At 51.9% G+C, this 22,170-nt stretch overlaps 1 protein-coding gene across 4 annotated transcripts in view; it reads left to right on the forward strand.

Annotated features, from left to right (window-relative positions):
• The window catches only part of SLC29A3 (solute carrier family 29 member 3), a 41,979-nt gene extending 20,270 nt beyond the window's left edge, over window positions 1-21,709 (forward strand). For 2 of the 4 annotated variants that reach the window (XM_028481736.2, XM_007111359.3), the window contains exons 3-6: window positions 4,483-4,565; window positions 11,503-11,729; window positions 15,978-16,140; window positions 20,304-21,709. In XM_028481736.2, coding sequence (XP_028337537.1) covers window positions 4,483-4,565; window positions 11,503-11,729; window positions 15,978-16,140; window positions 20,304-20,955 — 1,125 coding nt within the window. In that variant the 3' untranslated portion in view covers window positions 20,956-21,709. The remainder of the gene's footprint in view (window positions 1-4,482; window positions 4,566-11,502; window positions 11,730-15,977; window positions 16,141-20,303) is intronic. The other 2 variants (XM_055081264.1, XM_007111360.4) reach the window with 1 other exon arrangement.
• The last annotated feature ends 461 nt before the right edge of the window (window positions 21,710-22,170 follow it).

The raw sequence follows: 22,170 nt of genomic DNA on the forward strand, positions 1-22,170 counted from the left end.
CTCATAGAGTCCTGCCCTGCTACATCCACCCACCTTCCAGCCCTGCCTTCTTCCTGAATCAGATACGGTCTCCCACCTGCAATTATGTCAGGCCCAAACTGACCCCCATGAGCTGTGTAAACAGGGCTGCCTTGCTGCACGGCTCTGCGGAGCTCCATTCATATCGCCGTCCACGAGACTGGTGCCCCCTGGGGTTGTGCACAGCACAGCCTCCACTGTCGTAGGAGGGGACCCAGTGCCATTGCCCTCCTCCACTCCTCTGAGACCGGAGTCCTTGGTGTCCTTGGGTTTAACTCTGGAGGTAGAGGCTGCAGCCTTGTTGCAAGGTGCCTGGTGGGATAAATAACAGCAGAGCCTTTTGAGGGAACTCTCAGGAATTGGTCCCAAGTGGAGGTGAACCATGGTGTGAATTATCCCCAAACATTGCATTACGTAAAATCACCCTGTGGGATGGAGATTTCACATTGCTTCGGAGGGGGCAGCACTGTTATCATTCTGACTGCAATGCGTTTGAACCAGTATTCAGATGTCTTCACATTCCCTTGAGTAAAATGGGAGAAGGTAACCTCAACAGGCCTTGGAAGCAAATGAGACGAACCCAGGAAGTGAGTACCAGCTGCAAGTCTGCAATGTGTGGTATCGAGAATTGAACATAGGGCCTTTGCTGTTGGATGTTTTTAGAAAGGAGCCCGAGGCAGCACCTTACCTGTGGTACCCCGTGGGGAGTGCAGCCCTAGGGAAGTAAGAGTGAGGGAAAGGGGAGTGAGGCAGGGATGGAAGAGAGCAGATACAGGCTGTGGTATCACTGCGCTGGCCACAGCTTTGCAACTAAACACAGCTGCTTGCTCAGGCACACAGGATGTCTCCCGAGGAGCTACGTGGAGCCACCACATTTTAGAACAGATGTGGTAGAGGAGGGTGAGGAAGGAAAGACAAGCAATGTGTCTCTAGTCTCCTTCCCATCTCCCTCCTCTCATTGGTTGAAGCCTACCTTGTGGGTGGGGCTTTGCCTCCCCCACCCTTCAGAGAGGGTCACCCGGCCCCTCCCAGAGCCACCCAGGGGGCAAGAGCCTCTGTGAGCACAGCCCAAGCAGTACGCAGGCTCAGGGGTCTCTCCTTGGCAGCTGGCCCCCCTGCTGGTGGCGCCAGTGGCTTTATGACCACGTGGGACCCAAGTAGCAAGGCAAATGGCCTAAGGGGCAGGTGAGGTGAGCAGATCTGGGGTGGCACGTAAACTAAGTCCAGTTTCTTGAAATCAGTGCATGCTGCTTGCAAAAATGATCCTAATTTTAGCAAAGGATTTGGAGAGGAAAGGCTAGGGGGACTGATGTGGTCGGCAAGCATAACCTTCGTTCCCCTCGTGGGCAGGCACGTTGGTCCTCATGTCTGGCAAGAAGTTGAATAAAATCATGGTCAGCTCTCTCTGCCTTCATCAAGGAACTGAATTTAAATTGCAACAGGAAGGCTGTGATATTCAGAAAAACCCCCATTACTAGGAGCTCAGCTATCCCAAACCCTCACTAAATAGGAATCTACTGCTGCAGAACAGAATACTACCAACTTATCGGCTCACAACAACACACGTTTGTTATCTCACAGTATCTGTAGGCCAGGAGTCTGGGTACAGCCTAACCCAGTCCTCTGCTCAGGGTCTCACATGGCTGCAGTAAGGGGTTAGCCAAGGCTGCAGTCTCACTGGAGGCTCAACTGGAGAAGGATCACTTCCAGGCTTACTTGGGTTGTTGGCAGAACTCAGTTCCTTGCGGTTGTAGGACTGAGAGCTTCAGTGTCTTGCTGGGTATTGGCCAGAAACCACTCTCAGCGACTAGGGGTCATCTGCAGCCCTTGCCACGTGGGTTTCCTTAGCCTGGCCCCCTGCCTTCTCCAAGCCATCAAGGGAGGAAAAAAAGAGTCCAGCAAGATGGGTACCACCATCTCATGTAACATAATCCCGTCCACATAATTGTGTATACCCTTCACCTTTGCCGTGTTCTGTCAGTTGGAAGCAAGTCCAGGCAGGTCCCAGCCACACTCAGCAGAGAGGATGATACAAGGGCATGAACACAGGAGGCCGGGATCATGGGGGCCACCCTAAGAACCTACCCAACACACCTCATTTTGCTAGAACTCTGCTTATAAGCAAAAGCAGCAAATAAGTAAAAACCACCACATGTTTATGTCAGGAATTAAGTTTAAAAAAAAAAGCTCTGTGGGATGTGCTGAGTCCACCTGTCACTAACCACAGCTCCCGGATCTGAACCAGTAGAAAGATGGCCCAGGGTCAAGTCCATTCTTCCCCGCCTCTGCGCCCCACCCTGCCCCCCACCACGTGCCCTTTGTAAAGCAGAGAAATGGGCTCAATCAACAGAAAGGGAGTCCTAGCCTTACCCAGTTGTCAATATTTAAAAAGCTTTTCCAACATTAAAAGGAGCTTCTTCTGCTTAAATATCAACAAACCAGAACATTCAGTTACCTAGAAAATCCCCATTCCTAAAATGTTCAAGCAACCTGAGCCTGCTTGAAAAAACAAAGATAGAGCTTCTGCATCCCACATGATGGCCGTTTATAGATTTGCCACAAAATGAACAGCCACTGAAAGGAAGGCTGTCATGAGGAACTCGGATTTGGGGCAGTCCTGGCCCCCACCTGCAGCTGTCTCTTCCTTGGGGCCCTTTTCCATTGCTTCCAACCACCCAGCGCCTGCCTGGCCTCACCTACGCCCAGCCACTATGTCAAGGCATAATTGACTGAGTGCCTCGGACCAGTCCAGGCTCCACTGAACCCATCAAGCCAGGACAATTAGGTGGCCCCTCAAAGAAGGAAGGCTATTTCTAAGGCTCATGGTTGATGGACCACAGTAGCTGTGATTATCATTTTAATTGCAAGGCCATCACAATCTTATATTCAGGGTGTGGATTTCAGAGACCACAAAGCACTCTGCAGCCTTAAAAACAGACTGTGGAAACGGTCTGTGCTTCAGACCAGAAGTGGCCCATTATGACATCTTTCTTTCTTGGCCTCCACATTGCAGTCACTCTCCCAGAAAGGAAAGATCTTACCATCCCTTTTAAGGTGTGATGCAAATCCTACCTCCTCTGGGATCTTTTCCCCAAACCCATATTCATTCCCATTCTCTCCAGGACTCAGCCCCCTCGTCCTACTCCCCTACCCAGAACTCCCTTAGAACTCACTGCTCCTACCACTGATTTGACAACAACCCCCCACAGAATTCTGACAGCTCTTCCTACGGTGTTTTGAGACATTAAAAAACCTCACACTCTATCTTACACTCTCAATGGAACACCCTGTTCTTAACAGGGAAGAAGCATGTCTTAAACTCTGCAGAGATCCTACAATTGCCCGAGCTCTTTGCACATTGGCAAGATTTTTGCACACATTGTTCTTGGTACTTGGCACATTTGTACTCAAAATAGTTCCCCAGTTAAGTTCAATTTTGTAAACTTTCCAGAGTACTCACAGATTTTTTATTTTTTAGGGTAAAGAATATCATTCGTATAAAGCCCTTGTACTTGCACATGGTATGCTTAATACATGGAAGCTGTTTTCACGGTTTAGAACCCATTGTCATTACCGACCTGGGGTTCACGGTTTGACTTAAAAGGACCAAAGCCAAGATGTGTCCGCCTTTCCAGTGTTTTGGCTTTTTGTTCGACACGTATATTGAGGGATGAGGTACACTCAGTAAAATCTACCCTAGTGAGTGGACAATTCCCTGAGCTTTGAAAACTGCATACAGTTGCCACTCAGCTTCTTCAGCTGAAAGTTGCAGCACATTATAATCAGGAATCTTCTCCTTTTCTGTGGTCTCATGCACTCTTTGTCTATAACACTGTCGAGCTACTTCCAGGAAAATGCCCTTCTTCCTCATCTTGGCCAGACTAAGAGGCACTTCCTCAAGTGGCTTTGACCTTGGGTAGCAGCTCTATTGAAGGAGCAAATCCAGAGTCGGAACAGAGTTTCTCTGCAAGGATCAGGGCCCCATGTATTTCTAAGAGGCCTCACTTGCTTGCAAGCATGTGAGAATGTGGATGAGTCATAACAAAACCCATCTGGATATCTCTGAAATTTGACAATGGGCTAAGACGACTGATAGGATAACATTTTTCTTTGTAAACATACATCAAGTCCTGTCTCCACTGCCTCAGACGTGGGTGGAACAGGTAGATGGGTGGGAGCGTGGGCTGCAGAGCGTTAGTGCAGGGACAAAGTCCTACCCTTGCTTATGTCCCCAGCACTTAGCACAGCTCATTGCTGGTATCTGTTGTGTGACCGACTGAGTGGTCTTAGGTTAGAGATGGGGCAAGACCATGCCATCTCGCAGTGGACTTCCCCATCACTCGTAGGTGTCTAAAGACAGTGGGGAGAAGACCCACCAAGAGGGGCCCTGTCCATGCTCTCAGGTGGGGCCCCTCCCCTCCATCCTGAGTGACCTCAGCAGACTCCTCACTTGTGTGATTGCAGAACTACTTTGAGAGCTACCTGGCCGTTGCCTCCACTGTACCCTCCGTGCTGTGCCTCCTGGTGAATTTCCTGCTTGTCAACAGGTAGGCCACTTTCCTCCCTCTCCCAGGCCCCTGACCTTCACCTCCAGCCTCATCCACTCCCCTTTGGTCCTCAGTTGCTTCTCTTCCGCTGGCTTACATGTGTCCACTAAAGTAGGAAGCAGGCAGTTCAGACTCCTCCATGAAGACTGAGAGTCAGATCAGTTACCTGGGGCCCTGCCTGTGGAATTCCCGGTCAGGGAGCCGCACGCTGCCACATGGGGTCAGAGCTGACTGTCAACAGCTGCCTGGGCCGCAGGGACACCACGGATGGTGGGTGGGGCCCGGGGAGCAAGGTTTGTGGAGACTGGTCTTCCGAGCCTTTCTGAGAGCCGTCGAAAGTTAAGAGCCTGGGGACTTCCCTGGTGGTCCATTGGTTAGGACTCTGTGCTTCCAACGCAGGGGGCACGGATTCGATCCCCGGTCTGTCAGGGAACTAAGATCCCACATGCCGCGTGGAGCAGCCAAAAAAAAAAAAAAAAAAATCAGGGCCGGAAGTTAAGAGGCTGGCACCCCACCACCCTGGCTCTCACTATATGGGAATGGGTCACCCAATGCTCAGTGCCAAGCTGGTAACAACAGCTCATGAGTCGACCACCTATGGGGGTGGTCAGTGGGTGACTTCTGACACAGCATTTGTGAAGCGTAGGATGCACTGTGGAAGAAGGAATGATTTAGGAGATAGCCCGTGGCCCTTTCACCCCGCTGGGTGACTGGTGCCATCCGTTCTCCATTTAGATTTACAGGGGTAACAGCCTAAGCTACTTTGCCTGCATTTCCCCTAAGCTATCATTAGCTGATAAAGGCAGCTACGTTGTGATTCAGAAACTTGGGCATCTCTTGGGCACGGCCTACTGAAACCTTAGGTCGCTGGTGGCAAACCTGTTTTACCCAACTCTGCTCAGTTTGTAGTGACTACCTGGATCTCTGCTTGAACAGGATTCTGCGGCAGGTCTGACCTCAGGGAGTGTGCTGTGATTGATTATTGATGTCTGTTCTGAGTCCAGGAGGAGAGAGGGCAGCGCATGTGCCTCAGGTGTGCTAAGCCTGAATAGACCAGTCTTTCCAAACATATTATGTTGTGGGGTTATTCCAATGATCTGTTGCAGAAAAATGATCCCAGAGCATGCTGGCTGAAAACACTACCACTGTCTCTCATGGTTTTGGGAGTCAGCAGGCTCAGCCGGCAGCTCTGGTTGGCCCTCTCTCATGCAGCTGTAGACAGCTGGGGCCTCCGCGGGGTACCTCTCTCTCTGTCTCTGTCCCTCCCCTCGGTCTCTCACAGGTTGGCCTCAGGTAGCAGGACTTTTCATGTTGTGGCTGAAGAGCAGGCGTTCCAAGAGAGCAAGGCAGAAGCTGCATGGTTTTGGTAACCTGGTCTCTGCAGTCACATACTGTCCCTTCTGCCCATTTAGTTTTAAGGGACCGGGTACCCCACCTTTCAATGGAAGGAATGTCAAAGAATTTTGCACACCTCTTAAAACCAAAGTGAAGGCTAGACGAGCAAGAGGGAGAATGTTGTGAGACGGCCTGGGGGCCGAAAGCCAGCTGGCCCCTAACCTGCCTGCTCATTGCCTGTCCCTGGCACACGGGGCTATGGTCAGTGTCCTGGCAGGAGGAACACAGCCACCAGAGATCCCGCCCAAAGGAGGCAGGGAATGGAGTTCTGAGCAGGGTAGAGCTGGGTCCCTGGCAGTGACTCAGAAGAGAAGGCATGAGGAAAGGAAGGGCATGCAAGAAGAGGACGACAAAGAAGAGGTGACAGAGCCATGGCGGTGGGCAGTGCCTCGGCCTCTCACCGCCCTCTCTCATTTCCAGGCCCCTCTCATGAGCCTCTGTCCAAAGTGGAGGTCAAGAGATGTGCACAGGACCACAGTGCCAGGAAGGGCTGGCCTGAGCTGGCGTCTTACCTGGCACTGCCCCCTCTGTGGTCGCGAGGTCCAGCAGGCCGGGAGCCAGCCGGGACCAGGGAGCAGTCATCGTAGTTAGCATTCCGAGCACTCAAAGCCCTTGGAGGCATTCTCTCCTTTAGTCTGCAATGGCCAAGAGCAGCAAATTTATTCCCCTGTTTTACAGATGGGAAAACAGGCTGACAGAGGTGACCTGCCCAAGGTCATGTGGCCATTAAGAGGTTGGAGCCAGGATTGGAACTGGGACCCTTCTCCCCCCACATCTGTGCTTGGAACCTCTGGGCCACCTGCCTCCTAGTTCTCCAGCTTCGCGGGATTCCTCCCTGCAGCCAGAGCCGCATCTCAGACCTTATAAGTGAGAGCCCATTTTTGCCCTGGCTTCAGGCTACTGGAGGGAAAGAGGTGGTGAAGAAGGTCTGGGTCTGTCTGCAGTGGGCACTGCCCTCCCGAGGGTGGCTGGGAGCTGGCTCTGAGGGCTCAGTGTTACAGGGCATCCTCCAGAAGGGTCCTGCCCACCCCAGGGCCTGCCTATGCCCTTTCCCGGCTCCAGGAGAGGGGTGAGGGCCATGTGGAAAATGCTCCCAGCCTCTGTCTGTTTCTGGACTGTGGGAAGATGGTTTGGAGCTAAGTTGTTTTTTATTTAATGTGCGAGATTGAAATGTCCCCTTTTCTCCCCTCCTGGAGAACCCTGGCTTTCTCTAACTGGCTCATCCATAATCGCCAAGTGTTTTATTATGTTAAATCTGTAGCATCATAAATACTTATGAGGAGGATTTACATTTTGGAGACTTAAGAAGAAATCAGTCCCCTGGGGTCCTGAGCCCTGGTAAGCAAGGGAGGGAAGCTGGCAGCCTGGGTACATCTGGCAGCCCTCTCCAAGTATCTCATATCAGTATGACCTGCCCCAGGGTCCCAGGGCTGGAGCTGTCACTTCAGATGTCCCCTATGCCAGAGCAGAGCCACCAAGCCTAGGGCAGCACTTGTCTAGACTTGCCCTAAAATCCCAACGGTGTTAGCACCCCCTGGGCCGCTGTCCAGGTGGAAGAAGCAGAGAGTAAGGCAGTGTGCCCCCTTTAGTGGATGTGGGGTGGACTTGCACGAGGCACATTTTGTACAGCTTTACAAGCGTTGGCAATAGCCCCAGGCAAGATCCCTGAGGGCTTGGAGCCCCTGCAGGGAAGCTCCAGCTGAGAAGGGGTTCTGCAGCTTCACCTAGCTGGCGAGGAGGAGACCTGTGCAGGTGAGGGATGTGATGGGGGCGGGGGGTGGGGGGCGGACGGAGGCAGAGTTGGGAGCCTCGTTGCTTTTGTAATGCATTTGGTGTCTACCTCCTCCTCTCTCACTCTGCCCTCCTCTCCCTGCCCTGGGGGTGCCTGGGTAAGAAGTCCCCCAGCTCTCTCCAAAGCAACTTTCCTGCTCAGGCAACTACTTACCTTGTTTTGACAGACACAGAGAGCTTCTGGGATGCCAGCAGCGTTCCTGGGGTGGACCTTTCCTGCGTTGCATCTGGGAGGAGGTGGTTGGAGACAGAGGCCATTCCCAAGGCTGGCTGGGATCGCTGCTGCTGTTTCCAGCTGTCTCCCTGCCATGCTGAGGGGGTCAAAAAGCAGAGCCTGAAAGGGAGCTTGAGGCCCAGCGTGCACTGCTGGGACCCCTTAGTTATCAATTTGTGCGTCCAGCAGGTGTTTACCAGGCGCCTGCCAGGCCCTATGCCAGCCCTGGGGGTGAGAACAAGATGGGGCCCTGTCCCTGTGCTGCTTCTCATATCTCCTAGTCTGTCCTTTGCCTTCTTCTTGCCCCAAGGAACTGCTAAAACTTTGGGGCATTAGTCCCCAGCCTTTCTCTCCACTTGAATTTTTTCAGATTTAGAAGCATAAACTGGAAGAAACCTGAACTTTTTCTTGTCCCACCTCTTCTTTTTCAAGGAAACTGAGGCCCAGAAAGGTTGAATATTTGCCTGGGGTCTCACAGTGAATTGGTGGCAGAGTTGGCAGGGTTTCTGTCTCTGGACTCAGGCTCTGTGCCCCTGTGGCTCTTATCTTTGGGGTGGGTGGGGAAGCTCCAGCTCCTGGGAGAGAGTTGGGGGTGTGGGTCTGTGTGACAGGGTTGAGTGTATAGCATCACCCTGAGCATCAGAGTAAGGTCTGACCACCAGCCTTCAGGGCACCTGGTGTGCATTTAAAATAGATATTCAGGAGCCCCTGGGGTCCAGGTGCTCACCTGACTGCCCACCAGCTCCTGCCCAGGCCAAGTCCCCTGCAGACCCTGGGAAGATGTGTCTTGATGTGGAGTTTCTCAGAAACAGACCCTAGAACAAGGATTCAAGTGCAGGTAGTTTATTTGGGTGGCCACAGTAGGAGAAGGGGGGGAGACTGGGAAGGAATGGCAGTCAATAAAGGAAGCCTTATCAAGCCAGCTCCCATAGAAGGTGACCGAGCTTCAGCTGCTCAGAACTCTGGCAGCCAGTGTGGAACACACACCTGAGGGGGTGGGAGCTGGGGTGTTTATCCACCCACTTCCCCATCATTGGCTGAAGGCTGTTCTTGGGAGGTGTTAATCAATCACCTGTCACTTGCAACCTGCTTCCTGGTAAGAGGGGAGGGCAGGAGGGCAGGGCACCCATTGCTCAGAGGTGGAGTCTCTATGTCGCTCCCCAACTGGAAACCCTGACGTGCCTCTACGTGTTGGTTGGCACTCTTGGTAACAAAGGAAAGAGACACAAAAAGGATTTTCTCATTCTTTCCTTAGAAAATTAAAGTCAGGGCTGCCTCCATTGCTGGATCTAGGGGAGTACAAACGTCCTTCTCATCCGCCGGCCCTGGGCTCTGTGTGTGCCTCCTTGGCTTCATCTCAAATGTGGCCTCTCCCCGTGCAGCTGGCCACATAGGGACCAGCAGCCCCCGACACAGTCCTGGCAGAGACCCAGCTTCTCTCTATCCTTGAGTCCCAGCGATGACTGACTGGCCCTGCCTAGGTCACATGCTAACCCCTGACCCAATCCAGTGGCCAGAGGTATGGGTGGGACACCCTGATCACCCCAGACCAGGTCGTGTGCCCTCATTTGTGGATGGGTTGGTGTGGACAGTATGACTGTCCACCTCCGCAGGACAACTTGGCATGGAAGGAGTGCTCTTGGTGAGAGGGATGCTGGCAGACAAAGCCTGCATGCCCACTCCACGCCCCACTCTGAGGATCAAGTCTTGGCATTTATCAGTTGGACTAGGCCCTTCAGAGTGGGCTCCATGTCTGTCTGGTATCCTCTGCTCTCAGTGTCACCTGCAGCCAGAGTCCATTTTAATTCCCTGAGTGTGCTACGCTCTCTCTCACAAGATATGTGCACTCACATCCAGACATACCTTACACTCCAGCTTAGGTATCGCCTCCAAAAAACCTATGAGATGCTCAGAGTGGGTTTCGTGCCCCTCAGATGTGCCCAGGATGCCCTTTGGCCCTGCTGATGGAGCACTTTGCACACTGGAACAAAATGCCTGTCCCTCATCTGTCCTGTGTCCCGGGCATCCAGCCCAGTGCTGGACACACAGTAGTTGGCCAGTGTTATTTGTGGAATGAACACACCAGAGAGGACGTGCCTTAGCAAGACAGCCATGGCCTGGGGCTCAGCAGACCTGGGTCCTCATCCCAGCTCCTCACAGCACAACCCTGAACTATCCCTTCACTTCCTCGGGCTTCCTTCTGCTCCTGACACAGCCCAGGCAGCACCTGCTCTCCCTTCAGCCAAGGATAGGAAGGAAACTCAAATTAGCCTGGGGCCACAAAAGCACCTTGAAAAAATCCTTTCTTGCTTTTCATGCTCATCATTTCACACCTCTTTATGTATGCGTATATTTTTTTCTACCTTTCATTTCTTTCTTTTTTTATCCAGAAGAAATTTGTGAATAACTAATCTGGATTTTCTCCCAGCCGCCACCCACTGGTTAGCAGGAAAATTAACTAAACATCCAATCTGGTTTAAAGCTTAGTCTAATCTGATGATTTAAACAGCCTCTTTAGATGATGTTCTCTCTCCCTGGAATAAAAATGCACTTTCACAGAGAGCTAGGCTTCCCTGCTTCTCCCTGCAGGACGGTGTCTGGGCAGGTTGGAGGCTGGGAGAGGTGTAAGGCTTACATGCAGGAGTCGGGTTGGATGGGGGTAGCTGGCTCTAGCTTGGCGTCAGCTGCTGCCCATGACAACTGAGACCATCACAGGAGCCTCCTTCTGCCCTGGCCACCTGTTCTGGGCCACCCATATTCCCTTCATTCCCAGGGAGGCAGTAGAGTGTCGTTCTGAGAGCACAGGTGGGAGCAGCTGACTGACCTTGGGCAAGTTGCTTAGCCTCTGTGACCTCGGTTTCCTTATCTGTATATGTGGGGTAGGTAAGAATACCTATTTTGTGGAGCTGGTGTGAGAATTCAACAAGTTAGCATTTGGAAACCACTTAGAAGGGTACCTAGCACAAATGAAGTACTATCTCAGTGTTTGCTTTGATGACGACAGTGTTTGTGATGATTTTCTTCTCTTCTCCCTTCTCTCCCTGCCACTGCTAAGTTTTGGGGGAAGGAATCCCAGTGGGTGGTTGTTCTGTTTAAACACTAGACAAAGCCAGCGGGAGCTCATCCCCGTGGCAAGAGGAATGGGGGTCTTGCCTCAAGAGCCCTCATCTCCTGTCCTTGAGCCTCACAGCAAGATGAAAAGAAGCAGCATCTGAGAACATTTGCCCTGAGCCGGGTACTGCTGCCTGGCTCTATACACTCCCCCCCAGAGACCCTCACAACCACACCTTCAGGTAGATTGATTCTCCTTTCTTTTGTACAGATGCAGAAGCTGAAACCAGAATGATAGAGTCAGTAATCCAAGTCCACACAGGACTGTGAGCCAGGAAGGCAGGATTCAGACCCAGGCCTCCTGACTGCAGAGTGCACGGTCCCAGCCACTGAGCACACCTGCTTCCCTTAAGAATGTTCACCAACCCCAGCCTGGCATGGGAGGCCCGAGGGGGTCTCTAACTGCTTTTGGTATCCTCACCTTAGGGTTCCGATTCACGTCCGCGTGCTGGCCTCACTGACTGTCATGCTGGCCATCTTCGTGGTGATGACCGTGCTGGTGAAGGTGGACACCTCCTCCTGGACTCACAGCTTCTTCGCCGTCACCATCGTCTGCATGGCGATCCTCAGCGGCACCTCCACCATCTTCAATAGCAGCGTCTTCGGCATGACTGGTTCCTTCCCCATGAGGAATTCCCAGGCGCTGATATCAGGTGAGAGCTGGGGTCCAGACAGCTGAGCAGGTCAGTCTACTTGGGAGTTATTTGAAGGAGCCAGAGGTGAGCATGTGGTAGCCCTTCCAGAAAAAGAAATGAGTGTTAGTTGTGTCTCCATGATCTATTATTGTGTAACAAAGCACCCGAAAACTTCTTAGTGGCTTAGAACCATAAGAATCATTTCTTTGGCCCATGAATCTGCAGTTCAGGTAGGAGTTCGCAGGGACAGCTTTCCTCCTCTGCTCCACGTGGCATCAGCCAGGATAGCTCGCCTGGAGCTGGAGGATCCACTTTCGAGATGGTGTGCTCACCCAGCTGGCGTCGTGGTGCTGGCTGTTAGCTGGAAGCTCAGCTGGGGCTGGGGCTGGGGCCAGGGTTTCTCTCCATGTGGACCTCACCACGGCTGCTTGGGCTTCCCCATAGCGTGGCCTCTGGGTTGCAAGAACAAGCATCCCAAGAGGCCCAGGCAGAAGCATTATTTCCTTTTATGACTTCGCCTTGAAAGACATTTAGGGGCACTTCCACTATAGCCATAAGCCTACCTGGATTCATGGGGAGAAAACACAGACCCACATATCTCAGTGGATGAGTATGAAAATCACACTGTAATGGGAGGGGAGACATAGTTGCAGCTCCTTTTGGAAAATACAGTCTGCCTACCAAGTGCGTTTCCTGAACCAGTGTTCCTTTCTTTCCCTCCCTCCTCTCCTCCTTTCCCTTATCCTTTCCTCTTTCCTTCTCATTATTTTTCCTTTCCCTTACCTTTTCCCCCTTCTTTTCTCCATCTTTTCTCTCCTCTATCTGTATTTTCTTCCACTGTAATTTTGTAGAAGACCTACTATGTGCCAGGGATTCAGAGATGAACAAGACTCAGCCTCCCAGGAGCTGATAGCCTATTAATAAACTCCTCTGTTACCCTGAACTTTGGCATTTTACGGGGCTGCTGACATGACTTGGGCCGACCCCTTTAACTAAAATTTTGATCCTAACCTAAGCCTGTTGCCTAGAGCTTAGCAGTTCTGTTCTCTCACCCAAATGTCTCAACAAGATAAAAAGGAGGTGGGTCAGGAAGAATCTGTGCTTTCCCAGGAGACCACCATCCCTTAAAGCAAGACTGGGAGCTCAGCTGCTCTGTTCAGTGTCTCTGCATGTCCATGTTGTGTGGAGGGGTGCAGTAAGCATTTGCCCACTTGAGAAGCATTTTGCGAAGAATCTGCTCTGTGCCCATTAATTGATAATGCAAAGTAGTATGTGACAGGGATGACAAATACCTGGACAAGTGTATATCTCCTCTCCGTTCCCACACCAGTGCCAGACATCACTAATCGATCTGTATCTTTCCTCCTAAGCGTCTAAATCCTTCTCAACATAGCACTGGAGACACTTACTGTCAACAGATCAGAGTTCAGATGTGAGCTCAAATCTGTTTGCCATTTTTGATATAAGGTTAGGCTTCTGGCTGTATCCTCAGAGAAACCCTTGGGCGTAAAGTAAAATAAAAGTAGACCCATCGCTAAGTTTCCTGAGTACAATCAATATGCCCCTAGCAGTGCTTCAAGAAGGGCATGCCTAGGCTGAGGGAAGTGGCCACTGAACACTGCATTTAATCCCTTCTGTCCGCCTCGTCTCTTGTCCCCTCATCTCCCTCCATCCTGCTAGAGGATTTTTCAATATAACAACCTTGCTGGCTATCTCTCCAGGAGCCAGTGACCAAACACACCGATATGTTGGCAAGGCGCCCTTCAGGTTCGTCTGGCCACCTGCGGACTTCCAGAGAAGGAGACTCTCCCGTGCATTTTTAAGAAAGTCCGTTTTTGAAAAAGTGGAGAAATCTAGTACTCACACTTCAGTATTAACTACCCTGGGCCCTAAGCCGTTGTCACCACTGTGTGCCGCTCCCAGTGGGCACCCATCACCCTGGAAGATTCGAGGTGTCCCGATCTTCCAGAGGCCTCAGTGCCACTCACCAGCCCCTGTTGCTTTTCGTCCAGAGGAGCCCATCTGTGAATTCTGTGTGTGTTGGCATCTGAGGAACAATTCATTTGTTTTGTACTGGTGTTTTTTTAAGTCCCTCGTTTGCATGTATTTCCATAACTGATGAGATAAAAGTAGGGAGTCATGAAGGATGAGCTCCCGGAGGCCTGGTTTGTTGTTGATGATAATATTATAAATTCTCTACAAGTTGGGAAGAGAGAGAGGAAAATCAATAGGCAGTGATGTTAAGATCTCTTCCTCAGGGCAGCTAGGGAATGTCTTACGGAGTTTAACTCCAGTTCTTACAAATCACCCAGGTGGGGATTACAGCTTCTCAGAAGTTGGCACCCTCTTGGCAAAGAGTTTACTCTGTTGTTGCTGTTTTTATGTAGGAAGGACAGAAATAACCAAACACCTAATTGGGAATCTGAGAGGATTTATATGGCACTTCTCAGTACCAGACACTGTCCTGCTTTACATGTAATGATCCTCTTAATCTTTGTAACAGCCCTAAGAGGTGGGTTTTAACATCCCCGTTTTACAGATAAGGAAACGGAGGCACAGAGAAGTTAAATGACTTGCTGAAGGTCACACACATAGAAGTGGTAGAGCCAGGATTGGACTCAGATGTTTTGATTCTAGAGTCTGTGCTAGAATTAAAACATTACTATGCTAACCTTCATTTCTTTGCCCTCCTCTCAAATCCCAACCTCTGGCCCCACCCAGGCTAATAGAAGTCATATTGAGAAGGTTGGAGAGAAAAAGGGCCGTGGACTGTTTCCGGCAGAGCCACAGAGGTGTCAGGCAGAGTGTGGGTGAGGCAGTGAGGATGGGCATCGTGTGGACGAGGGCCCGACTGTCCCTCTCCCACCGCTGCTCTGTGCAACAATGGGCAGTGAAGTGGTGCCTGGTCAGACCTGCCAAGTAATGACAAAGTAGCTCGTGCCCACACGGACCAGTTTGCAGTCTGGCTGTTTGCAGTCAGTGGCCCTCTTGCCTCCTTGAGACTCAGTATCCTGATCCTCTAACGCAGGCAAATCCATCCGTGCAGCCAGGCAATCCTGTATTCACAGGCACTTACTGTGTTGACCCTATTGGACGCGTCCATGTATTCATTGTTTTTTCCATTCACTGTTTCCATTTCCATCCCACTGTAGTCTCATGGGAGGGACAGGACAAGTGTGAGTCCCATCTTCCAGGCACATAAACAGGCTGAGAGGAGTAATGATCTGCTCACATGTGACCATGTATAAGCTCTGACTCGTGGCCAGCACCAGTTGACCACCCACGGTTGTGAGGGTTCAACAGAGAAGCAAGACACATGCCCTGCCTCCCAGAAGTGACTGTGTGATTGTGGTGAAGAAGGGGACCGACATTTGTAGAAAGCCTGCTGTGTGCTGGGCTCTTTCTAAACATCATCTCATTCAGTCCTTGCTCTGCAAGGCAGGTGTCATTGTCCCCATTTTACAGATGAGCAAACTCTGGTCCCAAGAAGTCATGTTGCCCCCAGGTCACAGCGAGCAAGTGGCAGAGTCAAGGGTCAGATGTGCATCTGTTTGGCTCCTGGACCCATGAGTCCCCTCGGCTGGGTTGTGCTGCCTCTTCTGTTAGGTAGCAGAGAAAGATGTGGTGCCATGTGGTCACCTGGGCCAAGTGCCGGAGCCCTCAGCAGGAGAGCACATTCCATGTGGTGGGGCAGTTGCGTGCACGCGAGTGTGTGTATGAGTTTGGGGTGGCATGGTGTGTGAGTATATAGGAGCGTGCGACTGAGTGTGTGGGTGTGTGTGACAGTGTGGTTTGTGACTGTGTGTCGGTGGGTGTGTGTGTGAGAGCTTGTGGTAGCCTATGTGTGTGTGTATGTGATAGTGTGTGTGGGGGTTGGTGAGCGTGCATGCGTGTTCACACGTGTATGGTGCACAGCTGCCGTGCGGTACAAGGTAAGCTCCATGAGCTCCTGGGTGGCTTTCTAACCGGTGAGGACTCCCCAGATCGGCTGGCCTCGCTCAAGGCAGCAGGGAGCCTGTGCTCGGACAGGCCGGAGCCTCTTCCATGCCCCTTGGAGAAGAGCTGGGCTGGGGATACCCTCCTAGAGTCAGAAAGCTCACGGCTGCAGGACCCTCCGGGTCTGCCACGGCCTCGCCGTACTGTGAGAACAGCAGCATTCTTCTCAGCAGGGACAACGTGAAGCTGGAGCAGAGCGCGGGCGGGCCTGAGAGGCAGGGAGGATGGGCCCGCCCTGACCATCTGTGGGGTGTCCCACGCTCTCTGCAGGAGGAGCCATGGCGGGCATCCTCAGTGCCGTGGCCTTGCTGGTAGACCTGGCGGGGGCCAGTGACGTGACGGACAGCACGCTGGCCTTCTTCCTGACGGCGGACGTCTTCCTGGCGCTCTGCATCGGACTCTACCTGCTGCTGCCGCGGCTGGACTACGCCAGGTGAGGCCCGCGCTAGCTCTCTGCGGCATCCTTCTCTTATGTACGCTTATACCTTTATCCTGTCTACTTGAGTTCTATCCTCTAGCTAGAGCCCATGTTCGTTTCCTGGTTTACTGCCTGTCTCCCCGCTGGAGTGTGACCTCCCCTGAGGGCAGAAATAGTGTGGGTTTTGTTCTTTGCTGTATCCCATGCCTCGAGCTGTGCCTGGCTCATAGTCGTTGCTCAGTAAATTGGCTGGGCCGTTGGACATGAGAAGTTGGCTTTGCGTAGCGACCCCAAGCAGCTAAGCAGCTGGAGTCTGCATGTTTTCTGTCAGAGAGGGCAGGCGGCGGCAGTGGGACCTGAGGAAGGATAATGATGAAAAGTAGCTCCTTGGGCTGAGCGCCTCCCCTCTCCTGCTCTGTGCTCAGCCCGGCCTCATGGGGCTTCTTAAAGCTCACATACCCTCTTCTCATGGGGGTACAGCACTGTGACTTATCGTAATTATGCCCGTTCACACGTGAGGAAACCAGGCTCAGAGAGGCTGAATTACTTGCCTGAGTCCCACAGCCCGTCAGCAGCAAAACCAGCATTCGAGCCCAACTCCAAACCTCTGTTTCTAACCCCTGTCTCTTGGGGTCTCTCTCCACCCTGCAGGACCTCTTTCCTTGCCTTCGTCTCTCTCGCTTTCTCTCTCTCCTTCCTTCTTTTTCTTTTTTGCTTCCTGCTGCTCTTTAAAAAACAACCCGTGACGTTTTCTTGCTTTTTATTCTTTTCAATGCATTTTCATAACCATTGTCGTATTTGATATAGGAATGGCAGGAATTATATTCCCCGTTATACAGGTGACTAGACGGAGACAGAGAAGGCCAGGTGCTTGGCCTGTGGTCCCACAGTGTGCGAGCCGCAGAGCTGTGCGAGAGCGCGGGTCCTGGCTCTGCCGGATCCACGGGAACCTGTTTGGTGCGGGGGGCACGGAGCTAAGCAGTCCATTTTGTTCGCTTAGGATATATGACAACCTTGTGCAGTTTTTACTGTATTTTCCCATTTCACCCACGAGGAAACTGAGGCTTTGGAGAGTTAACAGACATGCCCAGGTTTCTTACCTGGTGAGTCGTAGGCGGGGATTGGAACCTGGAGCCGTTTCCCGGCTGCACCCTTTCCACTGCATCCTGCTGCATCCCTGGCTTGTGACTGCGAGGTCCTTCCTCACCACTGACTCCTCCTGTCCCTGTGAGAGTTGCCTTGTTAATCCCCAGAGCCCCCTGCCTTCACCAGAATCCTGAATCTGCCGGGGCAGGTTGCTCTCCCCAGTTAGAGGATTGTTGTAACTTCAGCTGGCCTCCGTGGCCTCAGGAGGATAAAAGGGGACTGAGTGATATAGCCACCATGTACCCCAGGTGGCTACAGACCTGAGTCTGCCTGCCCCTTCAGGGCTGTCATCAAAAATTATCCAGGTGTGCTCCACGATGATGTCCCTGTGATTCCTGGGGTCTGACTGGCTCGCTGTCCTCCCAGCCCCTCATATACTGCCTGACACCTTGTTGCTGCTGATTAAACTATTTTGAGTCAATGAACAGAAGGCAGGAGGTTCCCACTATTCCTGCTGTTTCCCTGTGTCCTGTTTCAGGGAGCCTCGCGTGGGCTGTTTACACCCGGGTGGCCAACCTTCCTTGTTTGCCTGGGACTGAAGTCCCAGGGGTTCCCAGGACCGGGAGCTTTCAGGGCTAAAACCAGGATAGTCTCGGGCAAACCAGGACAGGTGGTCACCCTAGTTTTCAGTCTCACTTAAGCAAGCCAAAATCCTTTCCAGCTGAGCACGTGAGACAAGAGAACAACCCAGGGCTATGCCAGCCCATGGAAGTTTCTATTTCTTTGCATATTAACACTTCGGTCAAGGCTTCTGGGTTTACAGAAACCCATCTGAGGATGGAGCTTTAGAGCTGTGCTCCCAGGGCTGCTCAAACTAAATCTTACTTAAAAGGGAGGCCACAGGTGCTGCACCCAGGAGGGCTGGGCTAGGCTGCCCCATGCCACTCAGGAGGAACTGAGCCTCACGCAGTGGTGGAAGCTGCTGATTGTGGTAGGGTGAGATGGGGCGGTTAGATTTGGAAGAACTTGTGACGAAGAGCTTTAACCAGAAGAACTTGGTGGGCAGCTTCCTCAGAGCAGACTAAGGCAAGGACTTGATGCTGAGTAGAAGCAGAAGTAAGAATAGTCCTTTCTCTAAATAGTGATTGGGAAACAAGGCAAGGTTCAAGGCCGAAGTGCTCAGCTCAGCATTACATGGAAAAGTGATTCTGGGGAGGAGTCCTCCCACTGCCTCGCTTATGGACAGTATGTAGGCTCTTAGCCTACATACATATGGGAAGGCTGGCAGGGATCTCAGAAGCTACAGCTTAGTCCTTTCTCTAAATAGTGATTGGGAAACAAGGCAAGGTTCAAGGCCGAAGTGCTCAGCTCAGCATTACATGGAAAAGTGATTCTGGGGAGGAGTCCTCCCACTGCCTCGCTTATGGACAGTATGTAGGCTCTTAGCATGGGAAGGCTGGCAGGGATCTCAGAAGCTACAGCTACAGAACCCCTCCATTTTACAGAGGAGGAAACTGAGGCCCCGAGAGGGGAGTACCTGGCCTAAGGTCACAGTGGGGAGGCAGAAATAGTGCTGAAACCAGAACCCAGCTATCACCAACCTACTGTTCTCCCCGGCCCCACACCAGTTCTTCTGTTTGAGATATATTACTACAGTCAGCCCATGCCTCCTGGTTTTTAGGGACCCAAGGCCCAGAGAGGTTGAGTGACTCAGGAAAGGTCACACAGCAATGCAAAGAGACCCAAGCCTCTACCCAAGTCAGAGTAGCAGAAATTGAAAAAATTGATCATATTCAGTGTTGAGTATATGCGGGAAAAGATACTTTTATAGGCTTATCAGTTCTTTCAACAATTATGTTTTGAAGGGTTATTGTGTGCTCAGAGGTTTAGCTGGGAACAGCCAAATGTGTCTTTGCCCCAGAGACCTGTCTTCTACTGAAGAAGACAGATGATAAACCAGTAAACCAACACAATGATTATAAATTGTGGTCAGTTCTTTTTAGAGAAACAGGTGCTCTCATGGAGATTGAAGGGTTAGGTTACTTTAGTTAGGGTAGGTAGGTGGTACAAAGCAGAGAAAAATTGGTTCTACCTATCTGGAGAGCAGTTTATCAATATCTATCAAAATTTTAAAGGTACAAACCTTGTGATCCAGCAGTTCTTCTAGAAATCTGCTCTACTGAAATACTAGTATATATGTGCAAGGATTTATGTATAGGGACATTCATTGCACCATTATTTGTAGTAGAGAAAAACTAGAGCTAACCTAAATGTCCAGCATTAGGGGAGCAGTTAAATTGTCTATCTATAGTGAAATACTCTGCAGCAACAGAGACAGAGCCGTCTGTCCCTGTGTGAAAGGATGGCCACAAGATACTCTTCTTTAGGCAATTGTGTGTATACATTTATGTATAATAGTTATGCATGTAGGCAGTTATATGATGTATTTATATTATGTTAGTTATACTGTTGCAGAAAGTTTTACAATATGTATAGTTTGATCCCACTTTTGCTTAAGAAACATAGCTGTGTGTGTGTGGTGTTTGCACGTGCATGGAACAATATACATCAGACTTTTAATGATCTGTACCTCTAAGGAGTGAGACCAGAGGTGGGAGGTGAGAGTTCTTGTTCTACTGTATCATTCCTCTTATGTATTATTTGGGTTTATTGCATCAAGCGTGTGTTACTTTTATAATTTAAGATTTTAAATTACTTTTATATTTGAAGAATAAATGCTACTTTAGCTCCACCTCTCCCCACCCCCAAAACCAAACGAAAAAAAGTGAGTGAAGACTGGATCCCAGGCTCACCATGCAGTGGTCAGTGCTGGTTTCCTCTCTCCCTGCTCATGGCACGGCCAGCACCACAGAACAATGGACTGGAGTCCAGCCTTACAGGCAGCTCCAGGACAGGAAGGCTGGGGACTGTGCAGGCCTCCCTCTGGCCACCCCACAGCACACGTGTCATCTGAGGGCATCCTGGGGCTTAGGCTTTACATGCTGGACCTAAAGACCCCCCCGGCCTTGTCTCTGAAAATCCCGAGTGACCCTGCTTTCCAGCCCCTCTTACCACTAGCCTCTCTCCTGCAGGTACTATTTGAGGCCTGTCTGGCCGGCTGTGTTTTCTGGTGAAGAGCAGCTGCCCCAGGACTCCCCCAATTCCCCTTTGGTGGCCCCTGGATCCAGCGACTCCCAGACACCACCCCTCCGCCCCATCTTGAAGAAGACTGCCGGCCTGGGCTTCTGCATCATCTACCTCCTCTTCATCACCAGCCTCGTCTTCCCCGCCCTCTCCAGCAACGTCGAGTCCCTCAGCAAGGGCTCGGGCTCGCCGTGGAGCACCACGTTCTTTGTCCCCCTCACCACCTTCCTCCTGTACAACTTTGCCGACCTGTGCGGCCGGCAGATCACAGCCTGGATCCAGATGCCAGGGCCCAGAAGCAAGGTGCTGCCCGGGCTTGTGCTCCTCCGCACCTGTCTCGTCCCCCTCTTTGTGTTCTGCAACTACCAGCCCCGCGTCCACCTGCACACGGTGGTCTTCCAGTCTGACGTGTACCCGGTGCTCTTCACCTCTCTGCTGGGGCTCAGCAACGGCTACCTCAGCACCCTGGCTCTCATCTATGGGCCCAAGATCGTGCCCAGGGAGCTGGCCGAGGCCACTGGGGTGGTGATGTCCTTTTACGTGTACTTGGGCCTGGTGCTCGGCTCAGCGTGCTCTGCCCTGCTCGTGCACCTCATCTAGGAGGGGCGATGGCTAGACCTCAGTGCTGTGCGATGCCTGGGAGCCTCAGCAAGATGGGCAGGAAGCGCCAGGAGGGCCCAGGCGGCGAGCAGGAAGGGCTGGAGTTGGGTTCTGCAGAGCGCAGAGCACAGAGCACACCCAGGCCTCGTTGCTGCCAGGGAGCTGGGACCAGTGCTGTCCCCGGGACCAGGTAGACATTCCAGATACTTTGACAGATGTCCTGAGATGTTTTGAGGACCGAATAAGACACAGTTACAAGTTGCACAGAAAGCTCCTTGCCGATGGGTACATTCTGCCTGTTGTTACTCCCTCTTGGGGAAAGCGTTGCCAGTGTTTGGCTCTTGAGTTGTCACAGGGTGAGTGCCAAGACCGTCTACAGGCCCTTTGCCTTCTCCCAGCCTTGCTCCTTCCAGCTGATGGCAAGATGAGAGACTCCTTAGCCCTCCCTACCCGGAGGAGGTCCCCCTGGGATGGCCAGTCCTCAGGCCTAAGACCCAAGCCTGTGCAGACCCCCACTTTCCACCAACCAGACTGGGAACCCCGGGAAGACAGGCCTTCCAGGAGCCCTTCCTTCCCTGGACATGGGCTCCAGAGGGCCTCCCTGCTGTACCCAGGACCAAGCATGTCAGGCCTGGATTTCAAACAGGGATGCTTAAAGTGGTCTATGGCCTGGGCCAGGGCAGGGTTTAGTGTCCGTGTTTACAATATGTCAAGGCCATTGGTTCAGGGGCCTAATAAATACCTGGGTATTTAATGAAAGCCTTATTGGTGGCTGTTTTAGGGTCTTGGCAGGAAACAGCATAGTCAGATTGAGTAATTTAAGGATATTTGAAGAGTGGGTGTAGGAACCCTAAGGGGTTGTGCATTATATCCCAGAAGTATTGGGCTGGCCACAAAGTGCTTTTGGGTTTCTCCGAAAGACGTTGGCCAACCCAATAGTAAGGCTGTTCTACCCCAGGTCTGAAGGGAGGGACACGTCCAGCCTGCTGTGACCCCCAGGAGGCATGTTCCCTCCTCCCGTCCATCTCCTCCGCGCCCCTGTGGACTGAGTCACAGCCAAGGAGCAGGCAGAAGATGGAGACTGGACTGGAGGGGCAGAGGGTGTCCAGAGGGGGCCACTAGCCCCTTCACCTTCCTAGGTTGGTTTATTAGGAACATCAGCTGAGCTCTGAAGCTTTGGTCAACAATTAGGTGTTGCTTTGTCCTGGTTTTTTC

This window comes from Physeter macrocephalus, chromosome 20 (assembly GCF_002837175.3).
Source record: "Physeter macrocephalus isolate SW-GA chromosome 20, ASM283717v5, whole genome shotgun sequence".
In the NCBI taxonomy this organism is placed as follows: domain Eukaryota; kingdom Metazoa; phylum Chordata; class Mammalia; order Artiodactyla; family Physeteridae; genus Physeter; species Physeter macrocephalus.